The sequence below is a fragment of the Protopterus annectens genome, chromosome 4.part0 (assembly GCF_019279795.1).
Source record: "Protopterus annectens isolate FY-2018-M chromosome 4.part0, PAN1.0, whole genome shotgun sequence".
NCBI classification, from domain to species: domain Eukaryota; kingdom Metazoa; phylum Chordata; order Ceratodontiformes; family Protopteridae; genus Protopterus; species Protopterus annectens.
Genome location: NC_056733.1, coordinates 216063837 through 216079848, shown reverse-complemented (window position 1 = coordinate 216079848; position 16012 = coordinate 216063837). Strand labels below are relative to the sequence as shown.

The following is a 16012-nucleotide window of genomic DNA, read 5'->3' as shown; positions in this document are numbered from 1 at the left end:
ACAGACGCCTTAGAGGCGATGGATGGGGAGCACATATGGAGGGCAGATGCACTCAAGGACTATGGTCACAAAAAGAATTGCACCTGCACATAAACCAAAAGGAAATGCTGGCAGTGATACAGTCAATCGAGGCCTTCAAACACTTCCTGCATCAAGCACACCTGCTAATAAGGACAGACAATACCACAGTTATGTGGTACATAAACAAGTAAGGAGGTACCCATTCTTACCCTCTCTGCAGACTGGCAATGAATCTTTGGGAACTTTCCCTAAAACTCAATATACAACTGCAATCCCAGTTTGTGCCAGGAAAAGACAATGTACTGGCAGACAGCCTAAGCAGAAATATCATGGATCCGCACGAATGGATGCTGCATCCAGACACCTTCCTTCAGATAACACAATCATGGGGGAGGCCGGACATAGATCTTTTTGCCTGTCACCACAACCATCAACTGAAGAAATTCTGCACAAGGACATACCACCCACAAGCATGGAAAGTGGATGCTCTCTCTTTCAGCTGGAATACTCTAACAGTATATGCATTCCCACCTCTTCCATTAATGACCAAGGTCTTACTGAAGATCAGGACAGAACAGCCAAAAGTGATTCTGATAGCTCCGGACTGGCCAAGACAGCACTGGGTACCCACTGTTAAGGAGCATGTCACACACGAAACCGTGGCCTCTACCACAATGGCCACTTCTTCTGACACAGCACAACTACAAAACTCTGCACCCCAGCCTGAAAACCTTGCAGATGACAGCCTGGAAAATACCTTGACTCCTCGCCAGGATAAACTATCCAAGAGAGTAAAGGATATCATCATGGAAGCTCGCCAGCCTTCCACAAGAAAGGCATATTCAGCAAAATGGAAAAGATTTCACACTTGGAACACCACAAAGGGCCAGGATCTGACAGTGATGAACATGGCACAAATCCTGGAATACTTGGCAGAAATGCTCCATAATGGCCTTTCTTACTCTTCCATAAAAATTCATGCTTCAGCAATTTCAGCAGAGTACAACACTGATCCACCGGTATTTTCTCATCCTCTGCTAAGACAGTTTCTAAGAGGAATTAAGAGCATCAACCCTCCAAGGAAACCACCAGTGCCTACATGGGACCTTAACTTCATTTTGGAAAAATTAACTCTACCTCCCTTTGAACCAGCAGCATCTTCAGAACTACAGTTCCTGTCTTGGAAGACTGCCTTCCTTCTGGCCATAACCTCAGCAAGAAGAGTATCTGAGTTACAGGCCCTCATGGCAGTACAACCATTTCTTATTTTTCATCAGGACAGAGTCTCATTGAGAACCAATCCTTCATTCATGCCAAAGGTGGTATCCAGGGTCTCACTGAACCAAGCTATTCACCTGCCTACCCTCTTTCCAAATCCACAAAACAAAGGAGAGAAACTTTTGCATACCCTGGACATTCACAGACAGTTGCGCTACTACTTGGACAGAACTAAGAATTACAGAAAAACTGGCCAGCTCTTTGTAGCATATGCTGCTGGTGTACAAGGAAAAGCAATTTCCAAACAGACAATTTCAAAATGGATAGGGAATTGCATTTGATTCTGCTATTCTTTCCATGGAAAAACTGTGCCAGTTAACATTAGACCTCATTCCACCAGAGCCACAGCCACCTCCACAGCCTTCTTAAGAGGGGTGGCTACGAAAGACATTTTAGAAGCTGCTACATGGAGCTCCGTGCATACATTTTCCAAACATTACAACTTACCTTTATATTCCAGATCCAGAGCAGGCTTTGCTACAGCAGTCCTGCAGGGCATTTTAGCTACACCATCCTTTTCTTAGGTCCTACCTCCCCCAGCTTGGCTATGGTATTCTACCCATATGTAAGGACTGCAGTTGCATCCTTGAAGGACATAGTACAGTTTTGTACCTACCATAAATGTAGATGTCCGATAGGTATGCATCTGCAGTCAGGTTTTCCCTCCCTCCTACCCCTCTGTGGTATTTCATGGGTACTTATCCCTCTTCTAGCTAGCTGGGGTTATCTATTATGGTGTATTTGTTTTATATTACTGTGCATGTTTGGAATTTTTGCATCTCTCCAAATTTAGCCTTCCTTAGAGGGCACCTGGCATCTGGGGCAAGAAAAACTGAGGAAGATGGCATCAGCTGACGCTTTTATACCCCAGGCGCTCTGACGTCGGGGAAAGGGCGACATCAGCCGACGCCGGACCCAGACTTTGGAATCCGGCTGACCGAAGGGCTGCCTGAGGCAGGACAACCCATATGTAAGGACTGCAGATGCATACCTATCGGACATCTACATTTATGGTAGGTACAAAACTGTACTTTCTGTGAGCTGAGAACAAACTAAAGAATTTCTTGTCTTTGAGACTCAGCTTTAGATTCATAGCAAGGATCTCAAAGCTAGAAAGTTTCAATGTACAATGTTTTATTCTATATTTGAAGCAGAGCTTATATGTGCTGTAATGCTGATAACTTGCATTTAGTACAAAAGTCATTGGAATTCATCAACACATGCAGTGGGGGTGTCAGGTAACTGAATTGTGACTACAGAGATGTTATTGCTTCGATGTACAATAAAGCACTGCAGATGTTTATTAAGAAACTAAGCAGCAGGCATAGACCCTCCACCCACTTCATGCAGCTCCATAAGTGTCTTTATGCTGTTCATTTGTCTCTGAGTTGTCTTCCATGATGCCCCTCTTACTTCATTAATTTTGTGCTCCTGATTTTTTCCTTCTCTGGTATGCATCACTTTAAAACATTTGAAAGGATTCTTCTTGGGTATCTTTTGTATTTCTGACCAGTTTGTAATTTTACAACTGCTTGCCATGTAGTCTAGTTAAATGTTAAGATTCTAAGTATTACTTGTTTTTTTCATTTAAGACTGCTATCTGAAGTCGGAGCTTCTTGAATTCGTGGTCTCGCCATCTCAGGCTGATATCTCTGTTGCTAGGTGAGTTTAAATAATGTTATTTTTAATTATTTTATTTAAATTTTTTTTGTAAGTTCTAGTAGTAGCTCATGAGTACTGTAGTCATTTTTGAAACATGTACTACTCGAAATGTTTGCCTTAAGCTTACTGGAGAAATGTATGGCTGGTTAAGAAAGTTTTTAAATGAATGTAAATTAGTTGTCCTGACTTGCGTATGCACTAATTTACTGCATCATTAGATAGAGTAGCATGTTAATACTTAAAGCTATAGTTAAAATTTTAACACTGGAAAATGTATGGAAATGAATTTTGGATTTAATACAAGCCTGTCCAATCTTGTATTTATGTCCTTGTATTCTCAATCAAGAATATCTGTAAAAATGTAGATTCAGGAGTAACATCATTCAGCGTGTCTAGAAATCTAACATTTATAGGACTTTTATTCAGACAAAAAATGTTAGATGAAGTTTTTAAATTTCTGATCATAGTTACCATTGTTTCTGGTTTCATAGCTACACCAAATCTGATCATTTAAAACTAGAATATATGCAGAGGCACATTACAACATGCTTATATTGCGTGTTAGTATGCTATAATGGGTTAGATTAAGGAAACTTAACATCTGTAGTACTGATTATCAATGGATATTTCATAAGCTATACCTGGCCTTTTAAGCTTAGTATGACTAGGTGCCAGTGGCACTGCTGACTTTAAATGTGTGCTCTGGTAAAACTTACTACAGCCAACCATTTGGAAGTTGCTTAAAGTACTAGAATGAAAAGAAATACATTCACAAAATAGTCAATATCAAAAACTAGGTTGTGTAACAAACTGCTGGATTATTTAGTGTAAACCAAAACTTTACAGAGTTTTGCCAGATTACATTTATGTACCTCTGAGCTTAAACTTTGTTACAGTATACCTTCATTTACAGTCATTGATGGCTCATAAGTCTTGAAATATCTACCAGCAGCTGTAAACTGTAACATGACTCTGCAGCTAATATTCACAATCCGTCCATTCATAACCCCCTTTTTCCCATGTTTGCACATGGGGTCAAGGTGACACATCAACAGTGACCATCATCTAGAGCCAGTATTCACACTGCCAGCTAATGTTTTTATTTTGTTTTAATTATTTGTCCATCCCCCTCTTTGGACAGGATGACTATATACTGGGGGTTAATGGCTGTCCTGTACCCCAAACTCCTGTAGACCAGCTGACTTATGCCCCACCACCATTAGTCAGATGTTTCAGTATTGCGGTTGGTTGTAGGTCTTTTTATGTTCAGTTGCAATTTTTATTACAGCAAAGTGTACCTGTGGAAATCAGATTCCATCTGCTGACAGGAAGACTAAATGCTTCCGTTGTTTGGATATCTAGAGCAATACCTTTTCTTGCTCAGTCTGCCTCAAATTCAGGTACATAATCAAGGTGTAGAAACAGAAGACCTTAAAAAGCTGTTCAGTGCTGAAGACATTGCTCTTGCTGTAGCATTAGCCTTGCCTCTCTTCTGTCCCTAAGAAAAGTGCTGTCTTCTAATTCAGACCTTCGGAAAGGTATTTTTGCTTCTCCTGTTATAAACCATAAGTTGAATAAACAAACACAGCAGTGAAAAAGTTCACAAATCTTTTTACTTTTCAGATAGAATAATAAGATTTAAGTACTAGATATGTTACACCATGAGGCTTAATAAATAGTTTACAGAGACAGCACTTGTAGTCTAAGGTCTATATTACAGTTTGAATTTTATGAAATTTCTGTGTAGCACATGACATGCTAATCACTCTAGGTGTCTTATTAGCACTAAAGGTATATACTTCATATCTACCGCCCCTCTTTTTAAAACTAAAATACATATTAATATATCTGTGAAGAGCATGCATTATGTTGCTATAGGATATTTATGTCAAGTGAAACTATTTTACATATAGAAGACCATTTTAATGATGGACTTTTCAGACTTTATAATCATGTTTAATTCTGGAATAGACCATTCTGTCTGGTTTCTTCAGTGGTGTACCACATCTAGACAATTTGATGTGACTGTGTTTATACCAGATGTCAATTCTTGCTTTTGAAACAGTTCTTGATGTATTATAGCTTCACTTGTAGCCACAGTTTCAGGTTCTGTCTCTGCAACTGCTGACCCAATCAGTTTTGATATTCTTTTTTTTTCAAAAAGATTGTTTGTGACACTTTTGATTACTCTTCTTCTTGGATCTGCGACATCATCATATCTTTAGTATGTGGAGTTCCACAGTTAGACTCCAAAATAAGGAGAAAGGCAACTTTGTTAAGCACCTTCCTGAGGTAAGAAAGTTGCGTAACAAAGTTTTGTTGAGTATTTTTTACCACTGTTATTTTCTAATTTCTTGCTAGGTTTGTAAACGGTGTTCACTCCAGTGTGTGTGTGTGTGTGCCAGCACGAAGTGTATTAAAGCTTTCCTTCACTTTGGCATGCCATTCCTCGCCAAGCAGCTTTAGTGCAGTTTTCTTTACTCTAGTTTGCCAAAACAGCACTAACTTATATGGAATGAGCTGGCAGAGCACTGCAATAATTGTAACTGGGAAGTTGGTGTAGAAGTTTTTTTTTTGGGGGGGGGGGGTGAACTATCCTACTTGAAGGGTGCAGGGAGCTTACCCCTTACAAAAAAAAGTTTTTTTTTCATTATGCTTTATGATATTGAAAAATGTATTGTAATGTGTTTTTGAATGATTTGTTAAGAGTGTAGGGAAACCCTTTTAAAGCTATTAGAAGAGCAGAGATGCACTTCACTTCACATCAGGCCACTATGTCTTAGGCAAAGCTGGGTGTGCTATGGCTTCCATAACTGCAAAAACTCTGCACTCCATCATGCACTTTCTTCTTTCTGTTTTCTTCTCTCTTTATCTTCTAATGCATTGAATTGCCTAAAGTACAACTTGCTAGAAAAAGAACTGCATGGCAGTAGTAAATGTATTACATCTGTTAATGATGTAAAACACTTGGCATGCCTACATTTTTTCTGTCTGTAACTTGTACTAGCTAAAGATCTATGCACTACAAAGTATTATGAATTTGTTTCTCTGTGATAGCTAGATAGTGGTATATATTCAGAGTGGGTATTAAGATTCACAGCTTGAGCTTTACTTCATTCTTTTCTCAAGGTGAATTTCTTGGTCATCCATTTTTTAGACTTATAACAGCTTATTTGTTAATGAAGACCCAGTCTCAATCCTCTGCTTTTACAGGTGTCTGTGATTTCTTTTGTGTAGTTTACCAGCTTTCCCATAGACTCCTACAGTATCTTGGTCCAGCTGCTTTACCAAAAACTACAATTTCAGGCCATGAACGTTTAAGGCTGTTGTATTCTATTTCTCCAGTCTGTAGGTCTGATATAATTTGCATTTTCTTTTGTAGTAGTATTTCTGTTTGTGCTGATTTCTTTTAAGCATTTACTCCACTTTATATTTTTGCTTTTGCTAGATCTTTTATTTCTTGAAAATCTCAGCCTGTTTCAGTAGTTTTCTCTCCCTGCACATTGGATTGAGGATGGTGAGAACTTTGTTACCTGTCTCAGTTCTCACTCATTCAGAAATGTTCTGAATTCCTGACTTGTGTATAGTAGTTTGTTGCCAGATATGTGAACATAAGATATTTCTTGTCTTCAGGCTATGGGTTTTAATACCCTAACCATACTCGACACTTGCTTTTGTCATATTGTTTATTTTAGAGAAACTGGAATAATAATCCATGTAAATAAGACAAATGACTTATTTGAACTGAAACAAATCTGTAGACACTTGCCTCCATGGATGATCTGGTTCTAGTTATGCTAGTACCTCTTTCTTTGGATTTTTGCTCTTATACGCATTGCAAGTGGTCCAGATTTGCAGTAATTGATATTTCCTGTCAAACATTTGTTTTCTCATCTGATTTTAAACTATTCGTCAGCTTTGAATATTAAGGCGTTGGCATCTTCTTTCTCTACTGATTGATTTTCGGTACACCTCTGAAAATCTTTTACCTTTTTTTCTGTTATTGGTAACTGTGGTATTACCCGAATAATATCTAGTTCTTCCAACAGTTAATTTTTCTTTGGTAATTGTAATCTACTTATCTTTTTACTGTTTGTAATTCCTTGTCCTGCCAGTATTTCACTTTCAGAACATACTTCTGTTGATTAAGTAGTATCATCTGCAAAGTCTGAGGTGTCTTTTACAAAGCCTTTTTGGATATGCTTTGTAAAGGTTTGTGATCTCTGTCCACATGAACTTCTTTCTCACTTTGTCCTTCGGATGAGATGTTAAATCAATGCCCCATCTACTTGAGTTGGTGGTAGTTCAGGTGAATGTAAAAAAAAATCCCACTGCACCTATCGAAAAGAGTAGTTTTTTTTAATGATATGTACATTACATATTATTTACATATTCACATTATTTACAACTATTTACAAATCTCCATGCATTCTAAACTTCAGTTTAAGCATTCCCCCCATTCTTTTATCCACAACCAACATTATTTTTTTTCCAGAATCTTTGTCAAAGTACATTTTTCATTGTATTTGATTTCATTTAGTCTCTTGTTCCATATAGTCCATGAAACATAAAATATTACTCTGTCCATTTTTTCAATTCTTCCTGTTTTCGTGCACCACAATAACTGAATTCTATTATGTCCATATTTATTTTCACCCTATTAAGTTTACATGGTTCTTTTCAAAAATTAACTCTCTCACATTTTCAAAACAAATGCTCAGTAGTATCAGACTCTCTACATGTATTACATATTCTATCTTGCTTTTTCTTGTATGGCATATTTGCCTTAACTGGCAATTTTCTAATACACAATCTCCATAAAAAATACTACATTCTTTAATTTTTTTATAATTATTATGCCTCATCATTATGGCTTTTTTCTTATCTATTTCCAAATCTTTCCATGGATCAATGCAATAAAATGCTTTCATAATATTTAAGTACCATTCCTATTTTTTCAAATATATTCTTTATTTTTCATAACCCTATTTTGTTTTGGTACGCTTTCTTTTCTTCATTCACAGTGCTTTTACTTTTTTTTTTAACTTCCATTCCTTCCCACAGTTCTTTGTATTTATAATATAGTGTAATTTCTATCAAGTTTTTATTTTCTTTCATAATTCCTTTTAATAACTTATATAAAATTAAATATGCTGCATGTACTACTGGGTTTATTAAATCCAAGCCTCCTTGCTCTTCTTTCATATATAGGTTCATAGGTTCATACTAGGCTATCTGCCCTAAGGCAATTATAAGCCTAGCCCAACGTTTTGTGGCTTACGCCACCCCTTATATGAAAAAATACTGTGCCCATTAGTTTGTTGTGCCTCTGTCCAGCAGTGACACAGAGATCATTCCCGGGGTAAACCTACGATCTCCCATCCACAGGTCAAGATTTCTCTTGAACAGAGCCAGTGAGGTGCTCTGCCTCACATGGACCGGGATTTTATTCCACAGCATAGGGAGTCTCTGAGTGATAAATCTATCCCTCCAGCATGTCCTATTTATATCCGTGCTAAGGTTTAAGTCGCTTGCTCTAGTGGTTTTGGTGGATTTGGATTTTTTGAGGTGGAGCATGTCCATTAATTCCGGGTTGGACATGGCCTTGTATGTCAGGCACATGTCACCTCTGAGCAGACGGTATGCGACTGAATAGAGCTGGAGTTTCTTCAATCTGGCAGCATATGACAGATTTTGGAGGCCCTTTATCCTTTTGGTGAGGAACTTTTGGGGTCTCTCCAATTGCTGCAGATGTCGGGTGAGATACATCCCGAATGGGGCATTGTACTCTATCATTGGTCTGATAAGTGAAGAGTGCAGGGGAACAATGACCTCACTAGATCTGGATGTGAATCCCTTCATGATCAGGTGGGCAATGTAGAAGGTCTTTCTAACCACTTTAGCAACATGAGTGTCAAAAGAAAGGCCACTGTCAACCTGGGTCCCCAGGTCCCTGATAACCTCTTCTGTGCTTAGTGGATTGCCACCTATATGGTAGCTTGGGGTTACCTTGTTTTTCCCGAAGGGTATGACTATACATTTTTGGCGTTTAACTTCAGGCCATGGCTCTGGCACCAGCTATCTGTTTCCGTGAGTCCCTTCTGAAGGATATCCGTGTCCGATGCACTTTCCACTATGGCGCCCAGTTTGCAGTCATCTGCAAACTTTGTCAGCCAAAGTCCTCCCATGTTGGCCTGTACTTCTGAGAAGTAGATGCCGAACAATAGGGGCCAAGGACCGAGCCCTGTGGGACACCACTTGTGACCGGCTTGGAGTCTGACATAGCGCCAGCAACTCTAACCCTGTGGGTTCTGTCCTTAAGCCAGTTTGCAACCCATCTTGTGACATATGGGTTTAGATTTAAGCTGGTAAGTTTTTCTACAATACCCGAGTGGGGTATTGTGTCGAAAGCCTTTGCAAGGTCAAGGTAGGCTGTATGGACTGCCTTTCCCTCATCAATGGCCTTGGTGACTGTTTTGAAGAAGTCGACCAAGTTCAAAAGGCATGATCTGCCCTTGACGAAGCCAAACTGGGTCGGGTCCAATGTCTGCAAGTCCCCTATATCTTTGTTTATGAGCTCCATTATGATCCTCTCCATAGCTTTGCAGACTAGACTTGTTAAGCTTATGGGGCGGTAATTACCAGGGTCCGTAGAGGCACCGCATTTGTGGAGTGGGACCACAGTTGCCATACGTCACTCCTTGGGCACGTATCCTGTGGTAAGGCTGAGATTAAACAGCTGCCTTATGTGCGGGTTTAATTCCTCATTTAGCTCGTGTAGCACACAGCCGGGGACACCATCCGGTCCCATTGATGCTGTGTTTTTAGCTTTAGAGAGAGCAGCTTTCACCTGCGCATTTGAGATATCTGGGAGGCTACACTCCGCTGGGATAGTTATCTCTCCTTTAGGGGGGGAGAGGGGGGTGAAGTTTGCACTGAACCTATCTGCCAGTATGTTGGCAATGTCTGTGGGTTCAGTGATTTTTGTATCATTTTAGACTAATTCTGAGCATATCTGGGAGTTTCCACCCAGGTTCCTAACATAGCTGAAAAAGGCCTTATGATTGTCCTTTGAATCCATGGCAATTTTTCTCTCAAAACTGGCCTTAGTTGATTTCATGAGTGCTCGTATTTTTTTACTAATAATGATCAGGGGTGACTTCCCTTTTATGGATTTTGTTCTATCATGTAATAGCTTTCTCCTCTTATTGTAAAGTTTGTTAATGGCTGGGGTCCACCAGACTGGACGTTTGCCCTTTGTGGAAAGAGTCTTGGTTTTATTTGGGATTGCCTGATCCATGCAGTCCTGGAGGTGTTCATAGAAGGCATTTGTAAGGGCTTCCGCAGCTTGGGTTGTGGTTTCCACTAGCTCAGGGGCCTTGAAGGATACCACACCAGTCTTGAGTAGTGTGAAGTTTGCTTTAGAGAAGTTCTTCACTGTGGTCTTTTTTGTTTGGGGTGGGGGCGGGATGTGGATTTCCAGTGAGATTAGTTTATGATCAGATCTCACCAATGAGGGATATACTTCCGGTGTGGAGCATTTTGTCCCCATGGTTGTGATAATGAGATCTAGTATATTTTCTCCTCTCGTGGGAACAGTGACTAGCTGTTCCATGGCATTTGAATTTATGAACTCCAGGAACCGTTGGGCTAGAAAGTTAGGGCTTGAGTAATGTTCCCAGTCTATATTCGGGTAGTTGAAGTCACCCAATATGATGGTGTTTGAAGATACATTTATACCCTCCAGTGTCTTCAGGAAGGCTGTGTGGGGTTCCTGAGTTTGAGAGGGTGGCCTGTAGCATGCTACAATTTGTAGAGCAGTTTTGCCTGTGGTTAGTTGCACCTGGATGGTTTCTGAAGCTTCGTGCGTTGCCACCAACCTGGAGGTGTGGGTATCCTTTATGAATATGGATACACCCCCTCCTTTTGTGGTGTGGTCCGGGTTTTGGGGCCGGAACGCATGATATGAGGTAAAACCTAATAGTGCCGGGGTGCTCTCAGGAGCCTTGAACCAGGTTTCAGTTACAGCACAGACATCGATGTTCTCCATACCGAGAAGGGCCTCGAGTGCGTGCATTTTGAGATTTCGACTTCTGGCATTGAGCAGCATATAGAATCCCTCTTGACTGGATTCAGTCTAGAGCCCCCACATAAAAGAAAAAAATAATCATCATTAGTTCCTATTCATACTTAATAGGAATCATATAGATGTTGGCAACATAAGCAGTTTTCCTATTACCAAAGTGTTCAACAAATGTGTTTTTTTATGTATGGAAATCCGTGCGAGTTCCAAAAAATAGTATCCTTTACTACTTTGAGTACATTATCCCATTGTTGTCTGTACTCATTCCTTCCAAATATTGTTCCTACTATATCTATATATTTTTCATTGAACTCAATACCTCCTATCATACCTTCAAAACCAAATCTTATTTTTTCTCTTCATTAATACATAAACCATTGTTTTTAAATTTATACTTAATTTTTCATTTACTTGTTCCATCCATACTTTATTTTTAACAATCAGTACAATATCATCTGCATAATTATATATTATTGGCAGTTGTACTTCCTTCATCATTTTGTATCCACCACTACTTGACAGTTTATTAATTTCCTTCACTATTATATTCATAACTAATGAGAAACTTATACTACTAGCTGGGCAGCCCTGCTTTATTCCACATTCTGTTTTTATTTCTTCCCCTATCCAGCCATTTACATTTAATTTCACATAGATCCTTTCATAAACTGATTTTTTACTTGTAATATTTTTTTTGCTTACATTATTTGCCTGAAAAATTCCCCATAATTATTTACATTGAATATTATCATAGGCTTTTCTTGTATCCCCTATCATAACCTTTGCTTTTACATTGTTATTTATGATATCATCAATTATTTCTCTTATTATCCATAATAACTTTTGACTTCCTTTTCTTCCAAATGCATTTTGGTCATATATATTCTATCCACTTTTTGTAACCTTTTTGTTCTTCTTATAAAATTTTTATAATCTGTATTATTCAGTGTTATAGGTCTCCAGTTTTTATCTCCTTTTTATTTTGTTTTTTAAATATAAATTTTGTAAGACCTATACATATCTCTTTCGCTCTAATTCCAGTTTCTAACCATTCATTCATGACTTCTATAAAAGTGATATGTTAGGTAGTCTAATCTCACCTTCATTTTTACATATGGGTTTGGGGCCGATCCTCGTCACCGACTCGGCCGATTTTCAAGCTCGAAGACTTCTGTTTGGCTCGTGGCTAAGTAGGTATCCCATGGTGCACCAGTGCAATCCCCAGATCTCGTTTGTCGCATCAACAAGTTCGGATGTGCTTCTCTTGGCTCTGGCTAAGTTTTTTGCATTTTTCATTAACTAGTGTTTTTTTGCATATTTACAGAAAATATACATATATAGGGCTTTATCATAATTGTCTTGTGGTCTTGTGTGACCACAGTAATAGTATCCTGTGTACCAGTAGTTAGGCGCAGTTGCGCTTTTGCCTAAATCGTTAAGTTTTGGTGGTTTTGCCTTTTCCTATTTACTGGAAAGTATACATGTAGGATTTACCTTAATTGCCTTGTGGTCTTGTGTGACCAGTTGTAGTAGTCTGCTGTGTATCAGTAGTTAGGCGCAGTTGCGATTTATTGTCTAGATAGTTAGTTTTGGTGGTTTTGCTGTTCTTAATCAATAGGGACTCCTATTGATTACTTTCCTGTCAATCGATTATTGTTAACTGGTGGTCTTTAGCGGGGACCTGCTAAAGTCTTAATCACTTTACAGTTGCAAAGTTTGCTCCTACCTTTTGAGCGTGTGTGTGTGTGTGTGTGTGTGTGTGTGTGTTGTGGTATACTTGGTCTGTTTGAATTAGAAGACCCGGTTCTTCACAGGGCTAGGCCCGTTTAACTTAGAGGACCTAGTCCTCATGTTTCTACTCCACTGTATTTTTATTTGAAAATATTTCCTGTGTGACTGAATGTCTTTTTAGTGAAAGAACTAGTTTTTTTTTTTTTTACATCAGGCTAGGCCCGTTTAACATAGAGGCCCTAGTCCTCGTGTAATTCTTCTGCAAGGCTAGGCCCATTTTAGTTAGAGGACCTAGTCCTCAGTCATTCACTTTCTCCTCTGGTTGCTTGTGTGTTGCAATGTCTAAGGATAGCAAGGAGCACAAACCCTCTGGGTTTAAAAATGTATGAAGTGCTTCCAGAAAATTTCTTTGACGGATGGCCACAGTAACTGTGTCTACTGCTTGGGAGCCATCCATTTGCAAGAATCATGTTTGTTCTGTCATGCTTTCTCTCCTAGAGTGCTGCAGGAGAGAATGAACAAACTAATACTCAGGGGTCTTCTGAAGCCAACCTTCGAGGAAGCTTTATCTGGTTCTTCGGCTTCTTCGTCTAAGTTTTCAATGTCAAGATCTGACTCAAAATCAAAAGGTTCAAAAAGGCCTGCTCCGGCTCCAGCTGGTGTTTCGGAGCCACCTGCCAAGTTAACAAAATCTGCCTCCTCGACGACTCAGTCTTCGGAACCGAAGAAGAGCACTGTGGTTTCAGAGTCAGTCACAGGTGCTTTGGTGCCAACTGCTGAACCCTTGGAAATAGTTGACTGTGCTTCTCGGAGCTGGTCTGTAGAGTCTCTACTGGTCTCCTTGATGGTCAAATCTCTTGATGGTCAAATCTTCAGTGCCTGCTATGTCGAGATCCCCAACTTTATCTTCTAGACCTTCCAGGAGTCTTTTGGAAGAAGATGTGGAGAGGGTAGTACTGAGACTCCTGAAGTCATCTGCCCTGCCTAAATTTTTGTTTGCTCCAACCCATTCGGCTCCGGAGCCACTCGAACCAGTCTTATCCTCATCTGTGATTCCTCCTCTAAGCCATGTTGTTTTTTTGGTGCCGGAGTGCTTGTTACCAACGGAGGAACCCCTTGATTCCAGCTCCCTTTGCTGTTGCATTGGAGCCGAGTTCATCTCCGACACGCTCGGCTCTGTCCATCGTGTCCAGGGACCGAAGCTCTTCTGTTGGTGCCGAGGGGGAGGGTTTGAATCTATCTTCGGTTCCGAGCCTTCCTCTCGGTGCTTCCACCAGGGTGAGCTCGGACCCTGCATCTATCTCGGAGCCAATGGTTCGGGCTCTGGCACCGTCCTTTGTCTCTTCGGAGTGGGGATGGTCTTGGAGCTGGGGATGGTCTTGGAGCTGGAGAGGTCTGCTTTTGAGGTGATGAGGAGTGTGCTGTCACAATTTGCATCCCCCTGCCAGTGGTGCAAGCACTCTTCCCCCCAGGGCTCCCACTTCGGTCTTCGTACCTAATTTCTCCGGAGACCGCAGAGACCCAGAGCCTCAGGAGCCACCGGCCGGTGGCCCCCACTCTTCCAGGGCCTCCCCAGAAGGTCCTTTTGAGGAGCCCCCTCGGAAGAGGGTAAGCAAGAGGAAGCATATTGACTCCCAGGATGAGTCTCTGACATCGGACACTGACCTCGATGAGTGGGAGGAGGGGTCCCCTAAGTTGTCCTCTGATGATGTCTGCTTTGTGGACATTCTAGAGATCCTTAAACAGAGGTGCAACTGGCCCACTGTTAACCCTTCTGATGAAGAGTCGGTGTACCTGAAGGCTTTCGTGTCTCAACCCTCTGCCTCTTGGGTGTCTCCAGCTTTCAACGAGCTAATGGATCTGATTAGTCGGAAGGTGTGGGATACTCCCGATGCCGTGGAGCCAGTCCCTAGAAGACCAAATAAGTTCCTGTCTGCCCCTCCTGGAAAAGAATTCTTGTCTAAGGGCGTTCCCATGGACGCCTTGGTGGTGGCAGCAGCCACGAAGAATGATTTAGCAGAGACTTCTCTGTTCATCCGCCAACCAAGGAATCTCGACAGATGGACTGATTTGGGAAGCGTGTATTTAGTTCAGCGGCTTTTGTACTTCGATCTCTGAACTATCTTACCCATTTCACGAGGTTGCAGAGGGATCTCCTCAAGGAGTTAGGAGATTTCATACTGAGTGCTTGTCCTGAGGGAATCCCTGATAGGATCTCTGCTCAGTTGTCCACCCTACATTCGGTAGTTAACTCCTTCATGCGGCTTATCTCTCATGCGGCTGATGGAGTGAGCAGAGCAGCGGATTCAGGAGTTGCCCTTCGGCGCCACTCCTGGATGCGCTTGTGTAATTTTGCGGAGTCTTTTAAGTCCACCTTTGCCAACGCCCCATTTGATGGTTCCAAGGCGAAAAAAATGCTCACTCTGTGTGAGCAGGAAGGAAAAACTCTCTCTGCCGTAGGAGTCCGTTTTACTGTCCCCTCTCGACCATACCCCAAAGGTCAAAGGAGGAGGTAAGATGTGGTTCAAAAAGTCCCAGAGGGCCTTTCTGGGCACGCACAGTGAATCCTCCTTCAGAGGCAGAGGAGGAGGAAATGGTAGACGTTGCCCTAGAGGCAGGGGTAGTCCGCAATACCAGCAAGGCAGTGGTTTCTTTCGAGAGCGGCCTTATCAGAGCTCCTAATGTGGGGCCTGACTGTGTTTCTCTGGGGCCAGTCGGGGGTCGCATTTGTTTGTATTCAGAAGCTTGGTTAAATATAATCCAAGAGAAGTGGGTACAAAGAGTTGTTACCCAAGGCCATATCATACCCTTTTCCCTTCCACCGTTTGTTCCCAAGAAGATCCCAGATGTTCCACCCAATCACAGGGGTCAGGCAACTGTGGAAATCAACAAGTTGCTCTCAAAAAGAGTCATCCAGCCCATCCCAGCAGACCAGACAGGATCCGGAACTTACTCCAAGTTCTTTTTAGTCCCAAAATGAACTGGAGACTGGAGGCCAATATTGGACCTCAGCAGCTTAAACAAATCTGAGAAAAAGGACAAGTTTCAGATGGGCACACTGCAGTCGATACTCCCGTTGTTAGGGAGAGACTATTGGATGTGCTCTCTGGATCTCCAAGACGCCTACTACCATATAAAAATGGACAAGGTGTCAAGGAGAGGTATCTGCGCTTCCGGCAGGGAGCCAGCCATTATCAGTTTTGTGCTCTGCCTTTTGGTCTCACCACAGCCTCCAGG

At 41.2% G+C, this 16012-nt stretch overlaps 1 protein-coding gene across 1 annotated transcript in view; it reads left to right on the top strand.

Moving 5' to 3' along the window:
• ASPSCR1 (ASPSCR1 tether for SLC2A4, UBX domain containing) overlaps positions 1-16012 on the top strand; it is a 4162292-nt gene that overhangs the window by 3719670 nt on the left and 426610 nt on the right. The window contains exon 14 of the mRNA XM_044068220.1: positions 2892-2961. Coding sequence (XP_043924155.1) covers positions 2892-2961 — 70 coding nt within the window. The remainder of the gene's footprint in view (positions 1-2891; positions 2962-16012) is intronic.